At 41.6% G+C, this 23,575-nt stretch overlaps 1 protein-coding gene across 7 annotated transcripts in view; it reads right to left on the bottom strand.

Moving 5' to 3' along the window:
- LOC123762644 (potassium voltage-gated channel subfamily A regulatory beta subunit hyperkinetic) overlaps window positions 1–23,575 on the bottom strand; it is a 215,931-nt gene that overhangs the window by 11,073 nt on the left and 181,283 nt on the right. For 5 of the 7 annotated variants that reach the window (XM_045749344.2, XM_069340003.1, XM_069340010.1 and 2 more), the window contains 4 exons: window positions 21,679–21,806; window positions 18,486–18,692; window positions 15,005–15,099; window positions 1,619–1,687 (listed from right to left, as the gene is read on the bottom strand). In XM_045749344.2, the coding sequence (XP_045605300.1) occupies window positions 1,619–1,687; window positions 15,005–15,099; window positions 18,486–18,692; window positions 21,679–21,806 (499 nt within the window). The remainder of the gene's footprint in view (window positions 1–1,618; window positions 1,688–15,004; window positions 15,100–18,485; window positions 18,693–21,678; window positions 21,807–23,575) is intronic. The other 2 variants (XM_069340023.1, XM_069340030.1) reach the window with 1 other exon arrangement.

Raw genomic sequence — 23,575 nt, 5'->3', positions numbered from 1 at the left:
TGGTGTGTCAGCTGCAGCAAGCAGGTCGTCGAGTGTCAGCTGCAGCAAGCAGGTCGTGGAGTGTCAGCTGCAGCAAGCAGGTCGCGGTGTGTCAGCTGCAGCAAGCAGGTCGTGGAGTGTCATCTGCAGCAAGCAGGTCGTGGTGTGTCAGCTGCAGCAGGCAGGTCGTGGGGTGTCAGCTGCAGCAAGAAGGTCGTGGTGTGTCAGCTGCAGCAAGCAGGTCGTCGAGTGTCAGCTGCAGCAAGCAGGTCGTGGTGTGTCAGCTGCAGCATGAAGGTCGTGGAGTGTCAGCTGCAGCAAGCAGGTCGTGGTGTGTCAGCTGCAGCAAGCAGGTCGTGGTGTGTCAGCTGCAGCATGAAGGTCGTGGAGTGTCAGCTGCAGCAAGCAGGTCGTGGTGTGTCAGCTGCAGCAAGCAGGTCGTGGGGTGTCAACTGCAGCAAGCAGGCCGTGGAGTGTCAGCTGCAGCAAGCAGGTCATGGTGTGTCAGCTGCAGCAAGCAGGTCGTGGTGTGTCAGCTGCAGCAAGCAGGTCATGGTGTGTCAGCTGCAGCAAGCAGGTTGTGGAGTGTCAGCTGCAGCAAGCAGGTCGTGGGGTGTCAGCTGCAGCAAGCAGGTCGTGGGGCGTCAGCTGCAGCAAGCAGGTCGTGGAGTGTCAGCTGCAGCAAGCAGGTCGTGGAGTGTCAGCTGCAGCAAGCAGGTCGTGGAGTGTCAGCTGCAGCAAGCAGGTCGTGGTGTGTCAGCTGCAGCAGGCAGGTCGTGGGGTGTCAGCTGCAGCAAGCAGGTCGTGGTGTGTCAGCTGCAGCAAGCAGGTCGTGGAGTGTCAGCTGCAGCAAGCAGGTCGTGGAGTGTCAGCTGCAGCAAGCAGGTCGTGGTGTGTCAGCTGCAGCAGGCAGGTCGTGGGGTGTCAGCTGCAGCAAGCAGGTCGTGGTGTGTCAGCTGCAGCAAGCAGGTCGTGGAGAGTCAGCTGCAGCAAGCAGGTCGTGGAGTGTCAGCTGCAGCAAGCAGGTCGTGGAGTGTCAGCTGCAGCAAGCAGGTCGTGGTGTGTCAGCTGCAGCAGGCAGGTCGTGGGGTGTCAGCTGCAGCAAGCAGGTCGTGGTGTGTCAGCTGCAGCAAGCAGGTCGTGGAGTGTCAGCTGCAGCAAGCAGGTCGTGGAGTGTCAGCTGCAGCAAGCAGGTCATGGTGTGTCAGCTGCAGGAAGCAGGTCATAATGTGTCAGCTGCAGCAAGCAGGTCGTGGTGTGTCAGCTGCAGCAAGCAGGTCATGGTGTGTCAGCTGCAGGAAGCAGGTCATGGTGTGTCAGCTGCAGCAAGCAGGTCGTGGAGTGTCAGCTGCAGCAAGCAGGTCGTGGAGTGTCAGCTGCAGCAAGCACGTCATGGTGTGTCAGCTGCAGGAAGCAGGTCATGGTGTGTCAGCTGCAGCATGAAGGTCGTGGTGTGACAGCTGCAGCAAGCAGGTCATGGTGTGTCAGCTGCAGCAAGCAGGTCATGGTGTGTCAGCTGCAGGAAGCAGGTCATGGTGTGTCAGCTGCAGCAAGCAGGTCATGGTGTGTCAGCTGCAGCATGAAGGTCGTGGTGTGACAGCTGCAGCAAGCAGGTCTTAGTGTGACAGCTGTGGCCTACCTGGTCCTTAACGTTGCCTGCTGCCTGGGTCTCATCTTCATTCCAACTTATGGAGGAGGTGTACTTTTTCTGCAGGAGGAGAAGGTGGTACTGAGCATGCAAAGATGTTGCACATGTTCTCTATGCACAAGATAGCAACACCGTGGCAAGGTGCAAAATATCTGCGTGCTGCTATCTGTGGCACAAGGACATGATATCCCTGTAAACACACAACGGAACTTCAACGTTTTTCAAAACGTTAATACAATTATTTCAGCTTGCAACGAAGTGAAGACAATAACACTGGTTGAACTGTGTGTTTGCAGGGATGTGGCAAGAGACCCGCTGTCTAGGGGCGGTGTTGTAAGTGCCCAAGGGGCACAGGAGATATCCTGGGCAGCAAACAGCCATCAACAAACTGCTGTAGCAAGATGGTGAGTTTATAGTCGCCTGCTACTACAGGAGCGTTCTATGGGGTCCCACTGACCACCACAAGCAAACCAAAAGACCGGATTTAGATCTCCTTTATCGCGCGGTGTCGAATTGTTTGCTAAGCTAACTTTTCATGTATTTGGCTAAGATATCAAGACCATCTTACCATCATTCTAAGTTCAATTTAAAGAACTACTTTTCATAATTGTAAAAAGGTGTGAATTCACATACCCGAATCTAGCCTTGAGACTTTCCTGAATGCTTTTTATGTAGTCCAGCGCCTATTCCTAAAGGGATAGCATCATTCCAGAGGGTTTAGAGTCCAAGTATTATTGTTCCCAGATGGATGGTAAATATAGTGGACATTATAACAAGTAGCTTAGACATTCAGGTAAAGCTTTCCACCACCGCCCACGGGATGGGTATAGCGTGCATAGTAAAGAAAAGTCACCTGTTAGTCGACAGTGAAGGACTACGGAGTACAATGCCATCTTTTACCCTTAAATCATGTCAATTCCCAAATAATTTGGTAAAAGAGATTTTTGTGATTGTCTTTTATGTGCAAACGAGGTTCTCAACAGGAAAGAATTTATATATAAAATAAGGAACCAGCTTTAGAGCCACATAATTTCATGTTATTTAAATTCTGGGATTAATCTAAAACACGATATGTTGTTTAGATAATAGCTATCCCTTAAGCTTACATTTTTTGTTTTCATCAGCTTCAGAGAAAATGAAATGTAATATTGGTAACTAAAAAGAACTTAGTTGAGGCAGGAACTAGTTTTAGCTTTCGCTTCACATAGCAGATCTTAAGCGTTATTTTACAAGTTTTACCTTTAATACTACTATCCAATCAGAGAAAATAATTAGGATTAGTTTTTAATCAGTGATTATTAACGAGATTATACAATCTCGTTCCTAATCACTGTTAGACTAAAAGTTCATAATTGGTACCCAGTCAATCCTCCCTGCGCTTGGCTGGAACCAAACTGAAATCGGTATTGGTGTCAGGCGCAATGATGTAACTATACCCCAAAATGTTACAACCAATACATTTTTACCGGAATTTATATAGGCACCATCTCTCTAGTGGCTTAAACATGGACGGCATGCCGGCGGCTTGTCAAATTTCCTCACCATTTTACCAAATAAGTTTTTTACAACTAGATTTTGATCCCTAATACAAATATTCATGAACACTTCAGTGGAAATAAACATTCCATTCACTTGGGCTCTAGGAAACTCGAACCTCGGATCCCACGCCTGTCAGGCCGAAGCTCTATCGACCGAGCTATTGAGTAGGCTTAATAAAGAATAAATTCCAGAAAGGTGGGTTCACTGAACCGTAAGTCTTGTCATTTACGCCTTCTGCGGGTAGGCGGTTCCAAGGGTTTATAACCCTGGGAATAATAGTAGCGTAGTGAAGAGGATACCGCGCTCACCGACTCGCGCACAGCGTCGACCCGAGATCGAATCCTGGCCGGGGAGGAGTGACTGGGATCCAGTCCATAAAAACATATAAATTTGGGTACAATGTCTGAGGGTGGAGAGATAAAAAGGATTTGTTGGTGTGAGGTTTGAGGCAACATACTTCCTTATACAACTGGTTCACTTCATACAAAACATACCCTTATACAGTGAACCCATATGCAGTGGAACCGCTGCATCCAATAAGGATCATTATACAATGGATCCACATTATACAATAGGGACTCCTTATACAATGGAGCCACCGTATACAATAGTACAATAGAGCACCTTTTTGTAATTAAGCCACCTTAAACAATAGCGTTCCCTTATACAATGGAGTCACCTTATGCAATAGAGCCCTCTTATACAATAGGATCCTGCTTATACAATAGAGTCCCCTTATACAATAGGGTCTCAGTATAATGTAGGCTCACCTTACATAAGAGGGATCCCTTATACAATGGGGCCCCCATATACAATGGAGCCACCTAATACAACTGGTACTTTCTGGTGGTCCATCGCTACATGTTGGTACTTTCTGGTGGTCCATCACTACATATTGGTACTTTCTAGTGGTCCATCACTACAAGTTGGTACTTTCTAGTGGTCCATCACTACATATTGGTATTTTCTAATGATCCATCACTACATATTGGTACTTTCTGTTGGTCCATCACTAAATAGTTGTACTTTCTAGTGGTCCATCACTACATATTGGTACTTTCTAGTGGTCCATCACTATATATTGGTATTTTCTAATGATCCATCACTACATATTGGTACTTTCTGTTGGTCCATCACTAAATAGTTGTACTTTCTAGTGGTCCATCACTACATATTGGTACTTTCTAGTGGTCCATCACTACATATTGGTACTTTCTAGTGGTCCATCACTACATTTTGCCACTTTCTGGTAGTCCATCACAACATATTGGTACTTTCTGTTGGTCCATCACAACATATTGGTACTTTCTGGTGGTCCATCACAACATATAGGTACTTTCTCGTTGTCCATCACTACATATTGGTACTTTCTGGTGGTTCATCACAACATATTGGAGCATTTCGGTGGTTTATCACTACATATTGGAACTTTCTCGTTGTCCATCACTACATATTGGTACTTTCTGGTGGTCCATCGCTTCATATTTGTACTTTCTTGGGGTCCATTACTATATATTGGTACTTTCTGGTGGTCCATCACTAAATATTGGTACTTTCTGGTGGTCCATCACTAAATATTGGTACTTTCTGGTGGTCCATCGCTTCACATTGGCACTTTCTGGTGGTTTTACATGAAAACATACTTAGAATTTTATATAAGCTTGAAACATGTTATGTTGAGCTTTATATAAGTATGAAACATGTTATTTAGAACATTATATGAAAGATGTGAAACATTTTATGAAACATTATATGTCAGGATGTAAGCACATTAAACATGTAAGCATGATACATGTTTTCAGAACTTGTTACAAACTTTAAACATTTTTATTCAGATCATCATAGAACAAGTTCTCAAAATATATTATTTAGTATTTCATTTAAACTTTAAATATTTAAAGGACGTGATTTACGCTTGAAACATGTCTTTAGAACAAAATGTAAGATTAAAACGTTTTTATAACAAGGTAAAAGTTTGTAACATATTTGAGAATATCATAAAAGCTTGAAACACATTTGAGAAAATCATATAAGCTTGATACAAATTTTAGAACATGATATAGGCTTGAAATATCTTTCAAAACATGATATAAGCTTGAAACATATTTCGGAACATGATATAAGCTTGGAACATCTTTCAGAACATGATATAAGCTTGAAACATATTTCAGAACAAGATATAAGCTTTCGCCATATTTAGAAATATGATATAAGCTTTAAACATATTTCAGAACATGATATCAGCTTGAAATATATTTTAGAACATCATTTGTCTCAAAACATATTTTAGAACATGATATAAGCTTGAAACATATTTTAGAACATAAATTAAGCTTCAAACATGAATTAGAACTTAAAACAAACTTGAAACATATTTTGGAACATGATGTAAACTTGAAACATATTTCAAAATATGATATAAACTTGAAACATATTTCAGAATATGATATGAGCCTGAAATATATTTTTAAACATGATATAAGCTTGAAACATATTTTATACATGATATAAACTTGAAACATCTTTCAGAATATGGTATAAGCTTGAAACATATTTTAGAACATGATATAAACTTGAAACATATTTCATAACATGTTTTAAGCTTGAAACATATTTCAGAACGTGATTTAAGCTTGAAACATGTTTCAGAACATGATATAAGCTTGAAACATTTTTCAGAACATGATATAAGCTTGAAACATATTTCAGAACATGATTTAAGCTTGAAACATATTTCAGAACTTGATATAAGCTTTAAACATATTTTAGAACATGATATTAACTTGACATATATTTTAGAATATGATACGAGCTAGAAACATGTCTGCAATATACATCATATATGTTTGAACATATTTTATAACATGATGTGAGCTTGAAAAATATTTTATAACATGATATAAACTTGAAACATAGTTTAGAAAATGAAATAATCTTGAAACATATTTTGGAAAATGATAAAAGCTTGAAACATTTTAAAACATGACATGAGCTTGTAATATATATTAAATGTGATATAAGCTTGAAAGATATTTTAGAACATGATATAAGCTTGAAACATGTATCAGAACATGATAGAAACTTGAAGCATAGTTACAAATTAGTACTTTCTAGTGGTCCATTACAACATATTGGTACTTTCTGGTAGTCCATCGCTTCATATTGATACTTTCTGGTGGTCCTTCACTACATATTGGTAATTTCTGGTGGTACATCACTACATGTTGGTACTTTCTGGTGGTTCATCACTACTCAGAGTTACTTTCTTGTAGTCCATCACTACATATTGGTACTTTCTGGTGGTACATCACTAAATATTGGTACTTTCTGTGGTCCATCACTACTCAGAGTTACTTTCTTGTAGTCCATCACAACATATTGGTAATTTCTGTTGGTCCATCACTAAATATTGGTACTTTCTGTGGTCCTTCATTACATATGAACACTTTCTGGTGGTCCATCATTATATAGTGTTACTTTCTGGTGGTCCATCACTACATATGGGAACTTTCTGGTTGTCTATCACTAAATATTGGTATTTTTTGGTGGGCCATCATTGCATATGAGTACTTTCTGGTGGTCCATCACTGCTTATGGGTACATTCTGGTGGTCCATCACTACATGTTGGTACTTGCAGGTGGTCCATCACTACATATTGGTACCTTCTGGTGGTCCATCACTACATGTTGTTTCCTTCTGGTGGTCCATCACTACTTGTTGGTACTTGCAGGTGGTCCATCACTACATATTGGTACCTTCTGGTGGTCCATCACTACATGTTGTTTCCTTCTGGTGGTCCATCACTACTTGTTGGTACTTTCAGGTGGTCCATCACTACATATTGGTACCTTCTGGTGGTCCATCACTACATGTTGTTTCCTTCTGGTGGTCCATCACTACATGTTGTTTCCTTCTGGTGGTCCATCACTACATATTGGTACCTTCTGGTGGTCCATCACTACATGTTGGTACCTTCTGGTGGTCAGAATGTCCTCGGAATTGACAGCGCGTTTTAATACTAAGTGTAATAAGTACTTTCATATGTAGTACATAATTGCACTTATGTGGGCTGTTACATTTACCTCCCCATTTATTCTGATCTTTTCTGTTAAGACACTTAAGAGTTCTAGGAAGAAGTTTCATAGTTCAGTTTGCTTTAAACAAGTTTTAAACATTAGGCATTTCTTTTTTATTTTTAATAAACAATAAAGATTTTATACAAAATTTTAAAATATCCTGAGTTACTTTACAATTGATTTCAATATTTTAGTTTTTTATTTGTTTTATAAAACTGTAATATCAATATAGTTGTAAGTTAAGTAGTAATTGTAATTAAGGAGCAATAAAATGATTATCTTTGAAAACTAAGACGGTTAGGCTACGTCGTGGTTTCTATTCAGCTTTTCAGGTAAACTCAAATATTCACAATATATTTGACTACGATTTAATACTAAGTGTAATATGTACAATTCCTGACTGTCATACATAGTACATAATTGCACTTATGAGGCTTTTACATATACCTCCCCATTTTTGGAGGTCGGGGTGCATATGTTGTTACTCTCTGGTACCAACTTGAGTCATATTTTAGACTGTGATATAATCTTGAAACAAAGCTTAGAACTGAATATAAGCTTGAAACATATTTTAGAACGTGATATGAGCTTGAAACCTAGTTTATAACAGGATATAAACTGGAAACGTATTTTAGGATATGAAATAAGCTTGAAACATGTATCAGAACATGACAGAAGCTTGAAACATATTTTAGAACATGATATAAGCTTGAAACATATTTCAGAACACGATATAAACTTGAAAAAATATTTCAGAACCTGATATAAGCTTGAAACATATTTCAGAACCTAATATGATATTTAAACATATTTCAGAACCTAATATGATATTTAAACATATTTTAGAATGTAATATGATATTTACACATATTTCAGAACATGATATGAACTTCAAACATATTTCAGAACACGATATAAGTTTGAAACATTTTAAAAGACGATATAAGGTTGAAACATGTTTTAGAACGTGATATAAATTTTAGTACATGATAGAAGCTTGAAATGTGCCTCTGATAGACATGGTATAAGCATGAAACATATTTTATAAAATTATATAAGCTTGAAACATATTTTGTAAAATTATATAAGCTTGAAACTTATTTCAGAACATGATGTAGGCTTGAAACATTTTAAAACTTTATAAAATCTTGAAACTAATTTCTTGAAAATGAAATAAGCTTGAAACATATTTTAGAATTTGATATAGATTTGAAACAGATTTTAGAACATTATATAAGTTTAACACCTAATTTCAGATCATCATATAATTCTAAAATATGTTATTTAAAATTTGATATTAACTTAAAACTTGTTTTTCATACTATAATGTTTGCCTGAAACGCTTCTTTGAGGCAGAATATTTCAATAATATGATTAGCATTAGGAAAACTTCAACATTATCAGGAAGACTCAATAATATGTCTGTTAGAAATAAGCTTATTTTCTACTCCTGAACTAAAGCGTGTTTTTTAAATTTCAACTTGAACTTCCTCTGTAATTAAAATAAGCATTAACAAGATATTTGCATGTTAATATTTGGAAAATATATTGAAAAACAGGTCTTAATTGGCAAATAGGTAAATATTGGTTCAATAACTTTATCACAAAGTAAAATTGTTTTTTGAATTAACTAACAAAAGTATATGGTGAGTTTGAGAAAAAAAATCATGACTTGATTACATGTTACTCCAAAAATATTATTGCAGTGCATTCATGATATGAGTCAAAAGTATTTTGAGAGAAAATACTCCTTTGGGGATGAAACAATTATTTGTTCTCAAAACGTCAAAATTCTCAAAGTACTCTAAACCATCTAACAACAAATTCTCATATATGTTGGGAATAATTTGGTTGTAACAACCGCAACATTAGTTCAGCAAATGTCGGACAGAGGAAGATATATTAAAGAGTTTGAAGTAGCTGAATGACAAAAAAAAAATTGACATATACACTAGAATATTTAGGTTATGGCCGAAGAGAAACAGACGATTACAAACAAAAATAGAGGTATGACTAAAATAAAATGGACAACTGTAGAAACACTTAGACGCATGACATAAAAATATAACGTATGAGATAAGAAATAACATATGACATATGAAATAACATATGACAGACTAGAGTGCTGTGAGGTCACGACATCAAATAGTCAGGACTAAGTTAGTTCACTGGCTTCACCCCAAGAAGAACCGACCCAGCCTAACCTAACCCAAGCTCAAGCTCAACAAACGTTGAGATAGGTGCGTTAAGCAAGGTATATCTGGCCAAGTTTGAGAAATTTGAATAACAATCAATGGATATTCCTTTGGGAAAGGAACCTTTCACCCAAATTAGTCCTGACGATTTGCGCCGGTGCTCAGTAACAGTGAAGAGAACAGGTAGATAAGACTACAGTAAAAGCGTGCAGCACAATTTGCTACAAGTGACTAGTTCCTGTTACGTACTGCTAGGTATACCACTACAAGTGGTGCGTACTGGCTATGTGCTACTATGGTTAATTCTACAAGTACCTAGTTCTGGTTGCGTATTGCTATGAACACCACTATGTGATTAGTATTGGTTACATACTGCTATGCACGAAGCTAGAAGAAGTTAGTGCTGGCTAAGTACACCACTGCAAGTAACTAGTACTGGCTAAGTACACAGCTGAAATAAGTTAGTGCTGGCTAAGTACACAGCTGCAATAAGTTAGTGCTGGCTAAGTACACCTTTGCATGTAATTAGTACTGGCTAAGTACACCACTGCAAGTCGCAAATCTGGCTAATATCTGCCATGACAAATTTTATCTCAACATGGAGCTGTAAAGTCTGATTTTACTTTCATCTCATCAGTCACCACAAATATCCATGCATGAGCTACCACACCAATCACAAGAAGCACCCATGCAAAACGATGCAACATCTACAACACACTCTACCACACTGCTACAACAACCACTCACACCAATACAATACTGTATTTTGACAGTCATGATGAACATGGTACCACTCTTAATAACCCTTAAACTGCGCATCTAAATTAATTAGGAAATCGAATGAAAAAAAAAATGGTTACGCATGGCGCTTGGAACGGGGTAAGGGTTAACTGTAAAGACTTTCTTCACACATTTGAATAATGATTGTATTCTGTTATTTATTCCATTGTTTAATGGAAATGAAGGGAAACTCAAATGGGGTCTCACTTCTCCGTAAGTCCGGATGGAATAGAAGAATAACAGTCTAGCAATACACCGATTGGTCGGTTTTAGTGATTGGATAAATGAAGGAAATTTGATGAAACGGGATTTCTGCTGTAAAAAAATTCAGATCCAAATTGTACGTTATGGACCGTGCAATAAATATCTTCTTAAGAAAAGTAATCATATTTTATATATAATTGTTTATATAAGTTATTTTATATATAAGTTACCCGTCTACCAGGTAACACAGCAGACGCGGGATCGCAGGAGTGTTTCAAGCACAGGTTGCACATATATATGAATGAGTTTGGGTGGATATAAATAGAAGCTGCCTCTTATGGGCCAATAGTAGCTTTCTAATATGGACTAATTGGCGCGGTCTCATTTGAGACAATATGCCTTGCGTTGAATGATCTTCTACAGTTGCCTTAATATTCTCTAACACATTCGACTACTTGGGCTGGACGGTAGAGCGATGGTCTCGCTTCATGCAGGTCGGAGTTCAATCCCCGACCGTCCAAGTGACTGGGCACCATTCCTTCCCCCCCCCGTCCCATCCCAAATCCTTATCCTGACACGTTTCAAGTGCTAAATAGTCGTAATGGCTTGATGCTTTCTCCTGATGCAACTTTCCTTCTGTAACACATTATGTATTTGCAACCATTCTGCAACTACTCTGCTTTCTCACGACAAAACAAGGTGTGGCAATCATCAGGAAAGTGTAGTAAACCAGTAGGACTATGAAGCACTTAGAATGAACCCGACAATGATGCTGGGATATGAGACAGACTAGGAGCTGGGATATGAGGACAAGGATGCTTTGATATGATATGAACTAAGAGCTGGGATATGAGGACAAGGAGGCTGGGATATGAGGACAAAGATGCTGGGATATGAGACAGACTAAGAGCTGGGATATGAGGACAAAGAGGCTGGGATATGAGGGCAAGGATGCTTCGGACGGACTAAGAGCTTGGATATGAGGACAATGCTGCTGGGATATGAGGACAATGCTGCTGGGATATGAGAACAATGATTCTGGGATATGAGGACAAGGATGCTTCGATATGAGACAGACTAAAAGCTGGGATATGAGGACCAGGATGCTGGGATATGAGGACAAAGAGGCTGGGATATGAGGGCAAGGATGCTTCGGACGGACTAAGAGCTTGGATATGAGGACAATGCTGCTGGGATATGAGGACAAGGATGCTTCGATATGAGACAGACTAAAAGCTGGGATATGAGGACAAGGATGCTGGGATATGAGGACAAGGATGCTGGGATATGAGGACAAGGATGCTGGGATATGAGGATTATATATATATATAAAGTAAAACGCATCCATCAGTCTCAGGAGACTATGGAGCTGCGCTCTGGTTGTCGGTCGAAGCTAAGATAGGTTGATATAGAGGAGAAGCTGTTACCCATGCAGCAGGTCCCCCTTCTCCACGGCGCCGAAAATCTCCAATGGAAAGGTAAACGCACGAGCCCCGGGAGGTGGACGTCCCAGTCCCGCACGAGCCCCAGATGGTGGACGTCCCAGTCCCGCACGAGCCCCAGGAGGTGGACATCCCGGTCCCGCACGAGCCCCAGGAGGTGGACGTCCCAGTCCCACACGAGCCCCGGGAGGTGGACGTCCCAGTCCCACACGAGCCCCGGGAGGTGGACGTCCCAGTCCCACACGAGCCCCAGGAGGTGGACGTCCCAGTCCCACACGAGCCCCAGGAGGTGGACGTCCCAGTCCCACACGAGCCCCAGGAGGTGGACGTCCCAGTCCCGCACTAGCCCCAGGAGGTGGACGTCCCAGTCCCGCACGAGCCCCAGGTGGTGGACGTCCCAGTCCCGCACGAGCCCCAGGAGGTGGACGTCCCAGTCCCCCACGAGCCCCAGGAGGTGGACGTCCCGATCCCGCACGAGTCCCAGGAGGTGGACGTCCCAGTCCTGCACGAGCCCCAGGAGGTGGACGTCCCAGTCCCGCACGAGCCCCAGGAGGTGGACGTCCTAGTCCCGCACGAGCCCCGGGAGGTGGACGTCCCAGTCCCGCACGAGCCCCAGGAGGTGGACATCCCAGTCCCGCACGAGCCCCAGGAGGTGGACGTCCCAGTCCCGCACGAGCCCCAGGAGGTGGACGTCCCAGTCCCGCACGAGCCCCAGGAGGTGGACGTCCCAGTCCCACACGAGCCCCAGGAGGTGGACGTCCCAGTCCCGCACGAGCCCCAGGAGGTGGACGTCCCGATCCCGCACGAGTCCCAGGAGGTGGACGTCCCAGTCCCGCACGAGCCCCAGGAGGTGGACGTCCCAGTCCCACACCTACGGGTTCCAGACAGAGATCGTCACAGCCGTCTTCCACCCGAGGCCGGCTGCCTTCATCACCCAGCAGAAGGAAGAGTGGTAATTATTAATTACAACAATTATTATTATAATTATTATTTTAATTATTATAATAATTATGTAACTAATAATAATTACTCTTCCTTCTGCTTGGTCTTGAAGGATGTTTCCAGAGATGAGAGAGAACACCATCACCTCAGCATCACCAGAGATGAGAGAGAACACCATCACCTCAGCATCACCAGAGATGAGAGAGAACACCATCACCTCAGCATCACCAGAGATGAGAGAGAACACCATCACCTCAGCTTCACCAGAGATGAGAGAGAACACCATCACCTCAGCATCACCAGAGATGAGAGAGAACACCATCACCTCAGCATCACCAGAGATGAGAGAGAACACCATCACCTCAGCATCACCAGAGATGAGAGAGAACACCATCACCTCAGCATCACCAGAGATGAGAGAGAACACCATCACCTCAGCATCACCAGAGATGAGAGAGAACACCATCACCTCAGCATCACCAGAGATGAGAGAGAACACCATCACCTCAGCATCACCAGAGATGAGAGAGAACACCATCACCTCAGCATCACCAGAGATGAGAGAGAACTAACAGATGTCTAAGCCTTGTCGTCTCCGTCTGATGAATATAATATATCAGACAAACCAACTCATCTATCAACAGTCAACTTGTATATAAATCGGTTAATTATATACAGCTTTTATATATTTCTTTAGATTTTCAACGTTAATTAACATATATACAGTTAATTATCTAATAATTATTATTCTATACTAATTATTGGATTATTAAAAGAGCAAAGATCTTCCTGTTCGGTTACAGCTGACGATTCCAAGTTCGATCCCCGTGCAGGACGGAGATGGTTGGAAACGTTTGCTGTTGCCTGATGCCTCTGTTCACCTAGAAGTACATCAGGACCTGGGAGTTAGCCAGCTTTTGTGGGTGGCATCCTGAGGAAGGTCATCAGTGCTGCAAGGCTCACTCTAAGTAAGGCTCACTCTAAGTAAGGCACACTAAGCAAGGCTCACTCTAAGTAAGGCACACTCTAAGCAAGGCTCACTCTAAGTAAGGCTCACTGTATGCGAAGCACACTAAGCAAGGCTCACTCTAAGCAAGGCTCACTGTATGCGAAGCACACTAAGCAAGGCTCACTCTAAGCGAAGCACACTAAGCAAGGCTCACTCTAAGCGAAGCACACTAAGCAAGGCTCACTCTAAGCAAGGCTCACTCTAAATGAAGCAGTGAAAAAACAAGCAACAAATGCATGCACAAGTTTACTCTAGTGTTTACAAACAAGAGCCACAAACAAACAAACAATCCAAACACTGCAAAGTAACCATGGAAAAGGTGAATGGAAAATGAGAATGAAACAGAGTAAAAGGATCATACGAGTGAGAATGTTATCGCAGTTGTGAAATGAGAACGAACTTCCGTCCAAGGTCACCAAGATTTCTCTGGCAGTTCTTCTAGTTTAGAAAATGTTTATCATCTGTTACTGTTGTTATTTATTTTCATTTCATGTTTATTCTGAGTTCATCTTAGTCGAGGGACGAGAGATCGAGCACATTTTACAGCCCCAATAGTGTAAAAGGCTCCGATATTCATATGCAAGAAACTGAGAGGAATATTACGGAGAAGTACAGTGGTCAACAGTCATAAGGTATCATATCAATCAAAATCCAGGACAAGACATGGTAAACTGTTTACAATGGCTTGGTATGGATATACCAAGGGACTGTGGGGCAAGGGGACAGGTATACCAAGGGACTGTGGGGCAAGGGGACAGGTATACCAAGGGACTGTGGGGCAAGGGGACAGGTATACCAAGGGACTGTGGGGCAAGGGGACAGGTATACCAAGGGACTGTGGGGCAAGGGGACAGGTATACCAAGGGACTGTGGGGCAAGGGGACAGGTATACCAAGGGACTGTGGGGCAAGGGGACAGGTATACCAAGGGACTGTGGGGCAAGGGGACAGGTATACCAAGGGACTGTGGGGCAAGGGGACAGGTATACCAAGGGACTGTGGGGCAAGGGGACAGGTATACCAAGGGACTGTGGGGCAAGGGGACAGGTATACCAAGGGACTGTGGGGCAAGGGGACAGGTATACCAAGGGACTGTGGGGCAAGGGGACAGGTATACCAAGGGACTGTGGGGCAAGGGGACAGGTATACCAAGGTAGGGGAGAAGTGAGGGGTTCAGGAAAGGGGATTACCTTAAACGACTGCCTGGTGAAGACGGGCATCCCGTCGTCCATCTTGCTGGAGATGAGACCTATGGCGAGCGGGGACCAGGCCATCGTTCCCACTCCTGAAACACTCAGCGTTAATCATGTATTATCAAGCCCGTTATCTATATCTGTAACCAGGAATGTCTGAGTGTCTGTCCATAGATGAAGGATAGATGCTCGAGGATAGGCTCTAGAAGGGCGAAGAATTAGGGGTGACATGATAGAGGTTTACAAGTGGATGAATGGACATAACAAAGGGGATATTAATAGGATATTAAAAGTATCAACACAAGACAAAACACGAAACAATGGGTATGAATTGGATAAGTTCAGATTTAGGAAAGACCTGGGTAAATACTGGTTCAGTAACAGGGTTCTTGATTTGTGGAACCAATTACTGCGTAACATAATAGAAGTTGGATCCCTTGATTGTCTCAAGCGTATGTTGGACATATATATGAAGGAGTTTGGGTGGTTATAGATAGAAGCTGCCTCATATGAGCCAATAGGCATTCTGCAGTTATGTTTATTGTTATGTTAATATGTTCTTAGGCTCACCCGGCATTGCAGTGTGACTAATGTGGGGACAGACACTATCATAGGCAAACAAGCACGAATTGAATCCCTTGTCGCCACTTAATTGGGCCATTTACAGATAAATTAATCGATGTATCAAAAGGATTAGTACAATTTGCATATTGTTTCTCTTAACAGACATGTTGTAAACCAGTTTTTCAGGCAATAGAAAGCACTTCAGGAATCCTGTTAGTTATAGAATGCATTTGTGGAATAATCACAACTGGTCTAACCTAATTTACTCTAACCTAAGAGACCTGACGGCCGAGTGGATAGCGCTCGGTATTCATAGTCCTAAGGTTCCAGCTTCAACCCCTGGTGGAGGTGGAAACATATGGGCAGAGATTTTTCACCCAGATGCACCTATTCACCTAGCAGTAAATAGGTACCAGGGAGTTAGACAGCTTCAAGGGGCTGCTTCCTGGGGATGTGTAACAAAACAGAGGCCTGGTCGAAAACCGGGTCTCTGGGGACGCTAAGCCCCGAAATCATCTCAAATAGCCTAACATAACTTAACCTACTTAACCTAACCTAATCTAACCTAACCTAACCTAATCTAACCTAACCTAATATAATCTAATTTAATCTATTCTAAACAAATCTAACCTAACCTAATAGAACAAGAGTCTAAGCTAATTTAACCTAACCTAACATAATCCAACCTAACGAACCTAACTAGTCCAAACTTAACTTAACCTAATGCACCTAACTAAACCTAGCCTAATCTAAATTAGTCGTAAAACCCTTACAGTACTCCACAAGAGACTCGTGTATAAGTCACGGAAGCAGGAGTTTGTTTATTATTTTCTACCACAGACGTGGCCACACACTTTCAATGCTAACCAGCATATTTACATTTTTTTCCCTGTCCTCCATGGACGGGGTTAGAGATCTGTTAAATATATATTGTTCAGTAATACAGGCAGGAGTGACATGGAAGGTGCTCCGTTGAATAAGGGAGTACCTGAGTAAAAGAAGTTAGGGAGTCACTGTGAGGGGTGAGGTTTCAGAGTGGCGAGGCATCACTAGTGGAGTCCAAAAGTGTCATTCCTCAGACCTATTGTGTTTCTTATATATGCAAATAATCCTGTAGAGGGAGCACACTCAGCGAATCTTACGTAAAGTAACCTAACGTAACGTAATGTAACCTAACGTAACCTAACATAGTGTCACCTAACCTAACTTAACCACATCTAACCTAACCTACGTAGCCTAACGTAACCTATCCTAATGTAATATAACCTAACGTAACTTTACGTAACGCAACCTAATGTAACGTAACCTGACCTGATCTAACCTAACCTTGCCTAACCCAATCTAACGTAACGTAACCTTACCTAACCTAAACTGACCTTGTCGGAAATTTTAGACACCACAATTACTAATCCCTGATATAATAAGCTAAATTCGTTATGACAGAAAATTAACCATACTAACTGTATTAATTTTCCAGTGATAAATGTTTAGAAGCTCCCTGAATAGCATGAAGGCGTATTGCATTAGCCAAAATTGGCGACGTGACTGTTATTTCTCCCAAATTCTTAATGCTTCCAGTCTACAATTTAATTATACTTTAAAAGTATTATACTAGACTGTCTTAAATTAAAGCTTAAATAGAACTAAGTAACTTTTTCCCTGAGGCGAAATATACCCGACGTGACTAGTCGAATCAATTTTAGATGAAATAGTCAAGCCATAAACTTTATACATATAAAATATTATTTACTTTCTTGAAAACATCCAGCCGAGCATTACAAATAGTAAAAAACTGTTGTCTGTGATTGGAACTGATAAAATAACGCCTCCCTGTCCTCGTTAATAAATGGGCAGAAATTAGTGACGTGACTAGTAACGTGTCTAACCCCAGAGGGGGAAGAGAAGCCACTGTTGATCTAGTATGGGTCTCGTGAATAAGTAAACTTAGTAGCCAGGTTTATCTATGAAATCCGTGCCTTTACAGCTGCTGGGACCTCCAATTACGAGTCTACCCTGTACCCAGATTGTCTAATATCTAGTTTATACATATTACTTGACCTTTTAATAGTAAAATAGATAGATGACCGGTTATACCACAGGTGATCCCAAAAATCATAGTGAGTCTCCTAACATTAAATAACTAATTCTACTGAACGTGATATATCTGTGATATAATATTTGCAGTAGTTACATTGTAAAATTTTGGCAGAACTGTTCTGATCACTAGGGACCCCCAGACGACATCAACCACTCGACACAGGTGGGACAGCCGTCACAGGCCAGGAGCTACATACCTGCTTGATTATCCCGATGCCCATATGAACTCATGTTGAAACCTTCTATACAGATAAGGCCGTTTGAGTATTCAAAATAATACAGTAGTTTAGTTTACTAATCATTATTACAATTTTCCAATCTATCAAGAATTAGCGATAGATAGGCTACAACTGAATAACCCCCCAAGATATGTGTAAAGGGTAACACCCAGCAGAATTAAGGAATTTTAATACATTCCATTATTTCGTAATACAGTCCACTCGATATCCTAAATTACTTTTAATGAATTTACCTGCTGGCAAATTCCCAATAAACCTAACCTAACCTAACCTAACCTGATTTAACATAATGTATCCTAATCTAACGTAACGTAATGTAATCTAACTTAACCTAACCTATCCTAATGTAATCTATTGACATAACCTAACCTAACCTAACCTGACCTAACCTAACCAAACCTAATGTAATCTAACATAACCTAACGTAACATAACCTTATGTAATCTAATGTAACCTAATGTAACCTAACATAACCTAACCTAACGTAACCTAACATAACGTAACCGAAGATAACCTAACGTAACGTAACCTAACCTACACTCTCATGTGTCCCTTACTCTTGGTAAGGCTGAACTTACCGATCTTGTTGTACATCTCCGGGAGGTAGAGCTCGGTCTTGCCCCGGCAGAACAGATGATATTCACTCTGCTCTGCAATGGGTGTGATGCAGTTGAACTGTCTGCAGTTGGTCCAGGCCTCCATGATCTCCACGGCTGACCAGCGGGATGTTCCCCAGTACATGCACCAGCCCTGGTCGATGCAGTGGGATGTTGCTCGCACCACCTCTGTAACACATATCACCAGGCTTTAGTGGTCGTTATCAACGCCTGCACGAGCACCAAACATCACCAAGCACACATGCACGGGCGCGCGCACACACAAACACACACATACAGTTGACAGTTGACAGTTGAGAGGCGGGCCGAAAGAGCAAAGCTCACACACACACACACATACACTCACACACATACTGAGACGGGACCAAAAAGGCAGAGCTCAACCCCCGCAAGCACAATTAGGTGAGTACACGCACACACACACACACACATGGGGGCCTGGTAGCCTGGTGGATAGCGCGCAGGACTCGTAATTCTGTGGCGCGGGTTCGATTCCCACACCAGGCAGAAACAAATAGGCAAAAGTTTCTTTCACCCTGAATGCCCCTGTTACCAAGCAGTAAATAGGTACCTGGGAGTTAGTCAGCTGTCACGGGCAGCTTCCTGGTGTGTGTGTGTGTGTGTGTGGTGTGGAAAAAAAAGTAGTTAGTAAACAGTTGATTGACAGTTGAGAGGCGGGCCGAAAGAGCAAAGCTCAACCCCTACAAACACAACTAGGTGAATACAACTAGGTGAATACACACACACACACACCACACACACACATTGGAATTGATAGGGTAGATAAAGACAGGTTATTTAACACAAGGGGCACACGCACTCGGGAACACAGGTGGAAACTGAGTGCCCAAATGAGCCACAGAGATATTAGAAAATACTTTGTTAGTGTCAGAGTGGTTGACAAATGGAATGCATTAGGAAGTGATGTGGTGGAGGCTGACTCCATTCACAGTTTCAAGTGTAGATATGATAGAGCCCAATAGGCTCAGGAACCTGTACACCTGTTGATTGACAGTTGAGAGGCGGGACCAAAGAGCCAGATCTCAACCCCCGCAAGCACAATTAGGTGAGTACACACACACACACACACACACACACACACACACACACACACATGAGCACCTAACCTTCCAAAGGACCAAAGTAGACTTCTTTGCATAGGACCAAGAAAGGATACCCCATAAAGGTCCAATACAGAGTATGCACCATAGGACACAGGGATACACCTGGCAAAGCTGCTGCGTGATAACAAAAACAACATTGTGTCAGTTGCACTGTTAGAACACATACGAAATGGAACTAGCGAGTCTAAATGGATTCAAAGAACAGCCACTCATATTAAAATGATGGGACTGCACGATGTATATACAGATGAAAGAGTAGAGCACTTCCTTCCACCCTGGCAGATAGTACCTTTTGACATCCTGACCCCTGCATATCCCACCAAGAAACTAATCACAAGCAACCCTCATGCTCAGCTTGCTGCTAAATTAAGCACCATAGAGCACATTCACAATATACAAGCTGAAAACAACATTGCACAGACCATATACACTGACGGATCACTCAATACAGCTACAGGGAGGGCAGGAAGTGCTGTTATTGCTCATCAGCCCGATGGCAGCACAATTCAAAGAAATATCCGAATTAGTAACTGGGCGTCCACAATGCAGGCCGAGTTGGTAGCGATACTGGTAGCACTCGAAATTATTGACAACACTGAAGTAGACAGCTTAATTATTTCTGACTCCCTTTCCTCACTACGAGCAATAAACAGTTTGCAATCAAGTAATAACGTGCTTGTCTTGGAAGCTAGACGTAGATATGTAAGAATACTTAGCAAGAGGGTAAATATAAAAATGTTGTGGATTCCTTCTCACATTGGCATGCAGGAACATGACAAAGTTGACGCCCTTGCTAAGGCTGCAGTAAATAAAGACAGTATTGAATGGAATCTTGAGTTATCAAATAGGTCCCTTAAAAGTGTCATTAGACGAAAACTCCTAGATGGATTTGAAGAAAGTAGAACAGTGCAAACTGGAACTAGTAGGTCCATTGTTAATCACAATGAAATGTGTGAAGTAAAACATGTGTATGGGGCAAGTAACAAAGTCAGTAGACTAACAGATGTTGTCACAGCTCGTATAAGACTTGGCTACAAGTATCTCTGGCAGTTCGGCTTGTATAGGGATCTAGATGAAGTAAAGTGTAAAGTGTGTGGACATAGGCAGAGACACACACTCGAACACTATATCTTGGATTGTTGTAAAATTGAGCCTTTTAGAGATAAATCTAAGCTCACTCTGTGTGATATGGCAACCTATCTTATTACCATTGATAAATTACCTGAAATCCTTGCACTGTACCCACATTTTGCTTCCAGTAGATGAACGACATATGAGATTCAGAAACAAGTAGTGTATTGTGAGGACTAATAATAAACAGAAGCTCCCCTATGACTGTAATATCCCCATTGGCCAAACTATTATGTATTAACGATAAAACCTACCATTAATGTATGATGACTTACTGTAAATATGTAGCTCTTGTAATAGCACTTTCTCTGTAACTAGCTGACATTGTATCTATAAGGTGTGAAGGATTGAAGAAATTGTTTATGTAATAATCTAAGATGAGGTCTGATAAAGACCTTTTGTGCCCTCTGTAATGCTTTTGCGCTACCGCTCACAGGATGAGTATGGGGTGCACAATAAACTAGCCGCCTTCGGCGGCAACAATCAACCTGACACCATACCTTCCATATTACAAAGGGAGACACATAGCACCATACTTTCCTTAGGACACAGGAAGACACATACCTTCCATAGGACACAGGGAGACACATACCTTCCATAGAACACAGGTTGGCACATAAAACAATACCTTCCATTAGACACAGGGAGACACATGCATATAGCATACTATCAAGAGGGCACAATGAGACACATAGCACCATATTATCCATACAACACAGGGAGACACATACCTTCCTTAGGACTCAGGGAGACACATACCTTCTATAGGACTCAGGGAGACACATACTTTCTATAGGACACAGGGAGACACATACCTTCTATAAGACACAGGGAGACACATACCTTCTATAGGACACAGGGAGACACATACCTTCTATAGGACACAGGGAGACACATACCTTCCATGGGACACATATCGTCAGCACGATGAATGATGATAACATCGATGTAGTCCAGCTGAAGGCGCTCTAAGGAAGTTTTGACAGACTCAACGATGTGTTTCCTCGACAGGCCTCTCTCGTCCCCTCTGCACGGTGAAGAGAACATCGGTGCAGCGTTAGGTGTTGATAAGGGGAATATCCTTAACCAGAATGACGATATTGCATTTACGAGGGACATGAGACAAACTAAGATATGAGATTTCTGGAAAACGGGGCAGGATATAAGGGTATAGGTAGGATATAAGGATGGAGGGAAGGACTGGGGGCCCATCCACTTTGACCATTAGGAATCGAACTCCGACCCTGCAAGAAACAAGGGCCGTCTTCCTACCAACCAGTCCAAGTGGCTGATATTCACTTTGTTATATATGTCGTTAAATCTATATTATAACATGGAGGTCAGATGCTTGCGGCTAGCCTCACCTAAACTTGTAGAGGGAATAGTCTGGGGTGCAGTACAGACATAGGCTGATCAGGGTAGGCCTAAGTTAAATGCTTAAAGAAATACATCTTGTGTTGAAAATTTCTACCAAAATTATAGCGTAACATGTATGATTAACTTTGTCTATGAAAGCCCATGGACCAGGCATGGCTATTTATAGAGCACACCAAGCTCTCTCAAGACAGAGAGTGAGAGTATCAAGTCAGGATATTGCGACCATTTTGTGAATACCTTCCCAAAAGGCCTTCTTAATAATCCATATCAGGATATGTAATTACATCTAATAAGCTATAAGTATATCATAGTATTACTCCAAAATAAATACACACATATTTAAGAAATACTTGTTTAACCAAATACTTTTGGTTAACGATAGTATAAAGGGTTCTTTAAAACAGGCAGGGCAATGATACCCGCCTTGGGGTGGATTGCATTAGTGTCCAGACGCTGTCACTTTAGTCAACAATACTCCACCACCATATAAGGACACTACACGATGTTCAAGCTGCTTAATTTGCAGTCGTTTAGCATCTATGGACCAGAATGGTGGTGTCAACTGCACATACAATGTGTATAAACTGCAAGACACTCTATTTAAAGTGTTTTGAGTGTCTTGCCATGAAACAGTGAGAGGAGTGTGTGACCACACCGTTGCCACAACAGCGATGCCTCACACCCTCACACACAAGTAAACATTACCATTTCACCCCATGGGGGCACCTCATTGTCATACAAGCTTTGTTTTAGCCGTTTATATTCCGTGAGCCCCCCTAGTTGGTGGTGTAACACCGCACCTAAATGTGTATAGACATCAAGACACTCTATTTAATGCAAAATAAGGGTGTGTCTTACCATAAACTGTGAGTGGAGTGTGAGCAACACCTGACGCCTGAAACCAGAAGCCGACGGAGTCAACAACACAACACTTCACCATTAATAGTGAACAAAACTACATGCTCTGGCCCAACAAGAAGGTTAAATCATATCATACTAAAATAGAGCTCAGTACCTGCATCTTAATAAAATAAGGAAGGTTGGTGGTGTAGAAAACAATAGAAATTGGATCCAATTCTTTGTGCCACTAACCCATTATATTGCTCGTGCGGTTATCACCATGAGCTTACGAACTCACCTCAGTAAGTAAATTACTTGCCACTAAAATGAAAATATACTAAATAGGTTAATCAATATTCAACGAATATTTATATATTGCAATTGCTTAAAGATAAATTAAAGTATACATTTGCAATAGATAAATTCATAGCATTTAAGAATTAAATAATCTTCTCATTGTTTATAATATAATTCATATGTGGCAAGATGCCAGATCAAAAGGACAGGCTAAAATAATTGGTAGCATATCAGTGCCAGCTGCATTATTCCTGTTTACTAAGTGGTAAACTGGTGATTTTT

This window comes from Procambarus clarkii, chromosome 5 (assembly GCF_040958095.1).
Source record: "Procambarus clarkii isolate CNS0578487 chromosome 5, FALCON_Pclarkii_2.0, whole genome shotgun sequence".
Taxonomy (NCBI): Eukaryota; Metazoa; Arthropoda; class Malacostraca; order Decapoda; family Cambaridae; genus Procambarus; species Procambarus clarkii.
Note: the sequence above shows the minus strand (reverse complement) of the source record. Positions and strands in the feature narration are given on the sequence as shown.